At 39.0% G+C, this 6120-nt stretch overlaps 1 protein-coding gene across 1 annotated transcript in view; it reads left to right on the forward strand.

Annotated features, from left to right (window-relative positions):
* The window catches only part of LOC131878342 (longitudinals lacking protein-like), a 1757-nt gene extending 372 nt beyond the window's left edge, over nt 1–1385 (forward strand). Inside the window, exon 2 of the mRNA XM_059224293.1 lies at nt 748–1385. Coding sequence (XP_059080276.1) covers nt 757–1140 — 384 coding nt within the window. The 5' untranslated portion in view covers nt 748–756 and the 3' untranslated portion in view covers nt 1141–1385. The remainder of the gene's footprint in view (nt 1–747) is intronic.
* Nucleotides 1386–6120: the final 4735 nt, after the last annotated feature.

Raw genomic sequence — 6120 nt, forward strand, 5'->3', positions numbered from 1 at the left:
AGGGTTGAATGAAATGAAATTTTCGACCCGAATCAAACCAAAGTCTCCATACCGAAAATGTCCAGGGAATGAACGATCTGTTAATACTAGCCCTGGTCATTCCGGCCGACTCACCCTGTGAGCCAATAAAGGTTGGATGGTTGTGATATTTTGAGATTGTCTTTTGACATTGACGTATCATAGATCCTTGGCTCTGAACCTTACCACAATCGCCTCGAAGATCTCCGGATAGGGTTGATATTTTAGATGCTAAAGGCCGGGGAACGGGATGCTGTTAGGAGGAGAAGGAGTAATAACGACAATGATCATGGCCATGGCTGGATTGGGGTGAAAGGGTATTTGTTTCATTGGAAAATATATGCCGGGTGCATGTTAACAGGCGAAAGGTTAATGTTTTGATTGACGAGGATTGATTGATTACAATCAATCGTTGTTGAAAAGGAGAAATGTGGAAAAGGCCGGGCTTACTTATGAATCTTGGTGAAAAGATTAGGTTGCCAACGTAAAGGCCCCATCCCGATAGTTTGTTGGTTTTGTCAGTGTGTCATGACACTTGGCTTCCCCTGCCGATTGATTGGATTGGGGACGAGTTTGGGTGGGTTGTTGTCTGGAATGCCGGGACAAGGACTACTCTGGCTCAGAGTAGCTGTCCGTAAACATAAGGCAATTTCATCCTTCGTCTGGTCTGCCTCATGTGTGCCTAAAGCTATCAAGTAGTGACTAACGTAAACTTTGATGCCCTTCCAGATCTGCAAAATGGCTCAAGGTGATCAACAACAGTTTTGTCTGCGCTGGAATGACTTCCAGACCAACATGGTCTCGTCATTCAAGCATCTGCGCGACGAAAAATCTTTCACGGACGTGACACTCGCCTGTGACGGTCAAACGTGCAAGGCTCACAAAATGGTCCTATCCGCCTGCTCCCCTTATTTCAAGGCTCTCTTGGAAGAGAATCCGGCCAAGCACCCCATCATCATCCTGAAGGACGTGCCATTCCAACATTTAACGGCCATCCTTGAGTTCATGTACGCCGGAGAAGTGAACGTGGCCCAAGATCAGTTGCCCGCCTTTCTTAAGACGGCCGAAAGACTCAAGGTTAAAGGCTTGGCCGAGGCCCCGCAAACCATCAAGCAGGAATAAATCTACCTTTTACAAAACCCCATGAATCTTTACCACTTTCTATGATGCCGTCGCCACCCCCACCCACAATTGCCCAGCCCCTCTCCATTCGATTTGAGATACCCCATGGCCTGGATGAAAACCCCCAGCCTCCCAAAGAAAGTTTGAAACACGACAACGCTATACTACTATCTCACCTCTCTGGACAAAAACGAATGCGCAATTAGAATGATTTCATTTGAACAATAAATGTTTTGTCGAGTACAGCCTTCGACCCATTAATATAATTAGAGCTTAAGCCAGGATTGAAGTGCATTAGCGTTGTCTACCGTGGGGAAACTTGGTCGCAGGTAGACAAGGTAGGCTAAGAGGGGGGGCTGAATGTCTGCATTCGTAATGCTCACTGTCCCTCTTTCATTGTAATGCCTGATACAAGACAGTCCAAAGGAACGACGGGCTAACGTCAATCGATTTGACTGATATTTGCGTGCCAAAGTCGACAAGGCCTCGCGTACAAATCGGGATTTTTCCTCAAACCAGCTGCCAGTCATCATGGGAAAAAACGTGGAATTGAGTCCTTCACTGTAGACCTTTGTTTTTAGTTCAAGTCATTTCCAAGGATACAAATAGTTCTTAAATTTCCGTTGGTCTAGAGGTAAACAAGCTGGGTTTTGAAGGAGTACTCAGAGCGTGGACTTGAATTTGGTTTATTCAATTACTTGACATAAACACACCTTACTGAGTAGGAAACATGTTCTTGCAGGCAATCCAGGTTGTGGTGTTTCATTAACGCTCATAAAAAATCCCTTTCGATTTCCCCCTGTGTAACTGTAATTCTTATCTGCGATCAAAATATGTCCATTTTGCGGTGCTCCCAATGAAATACGTAGAAAAGAAGGTCTCGAAATTCGGATCGTTTTGTCCAAGCATAAAATCACAAAGTTGGGCTTTACAAAGGCAAGTCTGTAGAGGGAGAGGTAATAACCTTGAATACCTAATTGTTAGCTTTTGAATCGAGCCAAATCAAAACGAGTAATTTATGAGCTAGATTGCGTGTATTTTAAGTTTTAGAACGCATGTAGCATATGGATAGGCTCTTTTGATGTGGGTGGTGGTAAATGACGGTAGAGTGCGCATCTATCAATTGGCTCCAAAGCAACGTTCCACGGTTTCTCAGAAAAGTTGCAATAAAAGCACGAATAGACTTTGAGTGTGTTTGCCATTCTTTGTTTTATTTGACATTGTCAAAATACAGCTCGGTGACATATTCAAACACTTGCTTTATCCTTTAAATGTAAAAAATATCGAATTCCAACAATCGAGTAACCTGTACTGACGAGGCTGATGAGATTTGACGGCTATTGTCTATGCACTTGAAGAGCAGACCTCGAAAACAGTTTAAATGTAAAAACTCTTCCCCTTTTTTTGACGCATTTTCAACTGTTTTTTGACGTGCTATCACATTTTATAATATTTTCAGGCATTTCGTCATTTGGGTTCATATCTGCTCCCGTCTTAAGTTTTTTCCATCTTGTTTTTTTTTTTAATTTCTCGCAGGTTAGGTCAGGTGGAGAATTAAACCCCCAGTTAGTTCATTAAAATTAAAACTTTTTAAGCAATTGCATGAAATTCGACTCCTTTTTCCTTTTTGGAAAAGTCAATAAAAAGGGGAGCTTCAGTTGAGCTAACCATCCATACCTGCTATCATGGGTTTGATCACCTTTTTGTATATAACATCAAATGTGCCACTTTCTCTCTAAGAGCTAATGCAGAAAATGCAAAAAGTGGTCGGCAACAGGAATTGCTTCAATATTACATGGCAATCTTTTCCAAACCTAACATGTTGTTGTTCATTTTTGTATATTTTCACTCTGTCACGTATAATACATCATGGTGATGTATTATCATTAGGAACGGGCAAAATGTGCAAAATAGCAAAGCCTCCTGTACAAAGAAAAGAGCAAAATAAAAGTAAAAAGGTGCAAATAAATGTGAAAAGTGCAAATGCGTAAAAAAGTGTCGTTAAGTGACAAAAATTATTTTTACACAATCTGCCCGTCCCTAATCATCATAGAAAGTGTGTAGAAGTATTGGATCCTTTCCTAGCTTGTTATTTATTTATAACTTAACTAGACGAAAAAATAAGATGTTGAAATTCAGCAATATAGGTATACTAAATATTTAATGTAAAAGAAGCACTTAAATGGGTACTTTTGGACACAAACTCATAATGATTATTCGCCAATCAGCTTGAAAATGAACCAGAGGACAATTTGCGGTCGATGTGAGGTCCATTCACAGAGAATCATTGATTCATAGATTCAACACGCGCAAAATAAGGCTTCGTGTCTAGCTCTTTTTTTATTCAAGCTCTTAGTTCAATTAGGACATTTAGGCAAGCGCTGGTACCAGCAAACAAACTTGCCTGCCAATGTCAGTGATGCAAAATTGGCGTTTCAAGTTGGTTTTAACAAAGCTGACCTTTCCTCATATAGCAATGTGAAACAAGGGTCAGCTTCTCATAGACGTGTTTGAAGTCCCAAATTTGCATCACTGGCACTGGTACCAGTAAACAAACGAGCCTGCCAGAGCTTGCCTAAACGTCCCATCAATATATGAAATGCAAGTTTGATTATATAAACTCATTTGAACTATATATTTTCACTTTTTGTTGTCACATTGACCCAAAAGAGTGAATAAACCTTCTTTCTTTTATCTGGCCTGGTTGATGGCATTCTGATACAAATAATTTCCTACAACATTGTTTTCTCTTATATATGTACAACTAGTCCGGTGCAGTCATAAATGCCCGTAATGGGTGCATTTTATTAGTATAAGGAGTGATCCCCTTCTGTCTCTATATTTCATCTGACGATAACGAGTTTAATCTGGTTTCTAGAGTAGCACTCGAAGGGCAGCTGTTCTGACCCTCGCATCTTGGTCCCTAATAATTGAACAAATGAAGCTCGGAAAAATAACTTGTTTTTCCGTCGAGCACCAAACCTAGAGATTCGAATGCGACTAGTTGTCTGAACACAAGCTAACGTGAATGAAGAGTTGCTACTGTAATCAAAACTAGTTTTGACAACCATCTGGAATCTGCCCTCAACGGCAAAACCAGTCAATTTTTCCGACCTTTACTAATTAATGACTAAATTTGAAGTAAGAGAGGCTAAAAGACAGTGGAGAATAGTATTAAAGTAAAAACATGAATGGAAAAATGGGATGAGTGATAGGACAGGGATGGGAAGGAAGTGTGAGTTCTAGTTCAGTCATCTTTTACATTATCTTTTGCAGATGTAGCAACCAGCTTTATTGCACTCAGTACTTTACTATGTGTATTCATGATTTCTTATTTACACTTTGATCTCAACAACTTTTGTGGTGGTTCCACTTCTTGTATAGTTCTCTATGGTTAATAAAATTTGTACGTAGCATGGACGTGTGGCCAAGACTATGAATCATTTTTTCTGATAATTATGTTTCAATCATTTAGTAGGAGAATTTTAAATTTCTAATGGGGGGTGATATGTGTGCATTATAGTTCTAATTGCTGGTTGTACGGCTATCCCACATATGCATCTTCTCGAGTGTTTCATGTTATTGCAATATCCATAAAGTAACGAGGTCGTACTCTATGTATGAAATTCGGAGACTTTCATGGAATTTTGGATTGATGGATCTGGGAAATATTTCTTAGATTTGGTTATTGCATAAATAAATAATACATAGCTCTTACTTTTCTAATGATGCGCTTTATCTATTCAATTAATTGGAAATTCCCTGCCACGCTGTTAAAACGTTCGTTGTCAATTTGCAGAGTAAGCAGTGTTCCTATTCATGAACCACTCCAGTTGTTCATGTCCTATTGTATTAGTCACATTTGAAAACAGCTGCACTACGAAAAGTTTACCTACAAGTGTATGCTGAAACGATTGACTCTGAACCAACCTGTTATGATTTTGCAATTGAGAATTTGCCTTGGCTTTTAGTTCTTTCAAATAATTTGAATTTTAGTATCGTCCGCCATTATACAGATGTCAAAAAAAATGTACGAATTCTAGGGGTGGGAAAGACATTTCTTTAGGTTAAATTAATTTCAACTATTTCGGTCATTTTTGAGGAAAAAATCTAGAACAGATCTAACTTCCATTGGCTAGTGATGATTGGTAACCCTTCCATCGTTTGTCGCCAAAATAATGTTTTAAAATGTAAATAAGCGCTATATTGAGCTCAAAATCAAAACAAAGGGCCTGCTGATGACTGCCAAGAAGCCGAGGGAACTGAGAGAGCCTTTCGGTGTCCATCCTCAAACCATTGGTGAGTAGAGAACTTTATGCAAGAACGGTGAAGCCTTTTACTACAGATCAGACCAATCAGATCTGGGGCTACGAGAGTCAGTCTTTAGATGGCCAAAAGTCTGAGGGTCACCAAATTTCTTTTGACTAAAATTGGATCAGTCATAGTTTAATGTTGGGTTTTTCATTAGCCCCTTGTAAGGGAAATGATGTTTTTTACTGAGGAGTCTTCATAGAAATTTAATTTGTTTGCTGATGTAAAGGCAAGACTCAGTCCAAGGAGCAAGAACATCTTGAAAAACAGTAATCAACCAAATGTAACCTTAAAAACCAACAGTATACTTGAATAACTGAAGGTAAAAAACACCTTTTTTCACTTTTTTATAACTTATTTTTTCGTTTTCGGAACTTACTTTGGCTAATTTTCATATCTTAGAAACAACTATTTTGACCAAAAAAACGAACCATTTCTCCGATCCTTAATGACGACATTTTACAAATACGTTAATGTTTGCCAGGTCATTTATATAAATAGATCATGAAACTCAAGATAGTAGTGCCGTTTCTAGAGTAGATCTAATATCACCCACACGAACAGATTAATGCTTTTCCATTTTTCCACTTACATTTCCAGTTTTGGTGCTTAAAACCTTAGCTACGGAGTTTTGTCACTACAACACAAAGGTATCACTAAATTTGTATG

Source organism: Tigriopus californicus, chromosome 3, assembly GCF_007210705.1.
Source record: "Tigriopus californicus strain San Diego chromosome 3, Tcal_SD_v2.1, whole genome shotgun sequence".
Classification (NCBI taxonomy): domain Eukaryota; kingdom Metazoa; phylum Arthropoda; class Copepoda; order Harpacticoida; family Harpacticidae; genus Tigriopus; species Tigriopus californicus.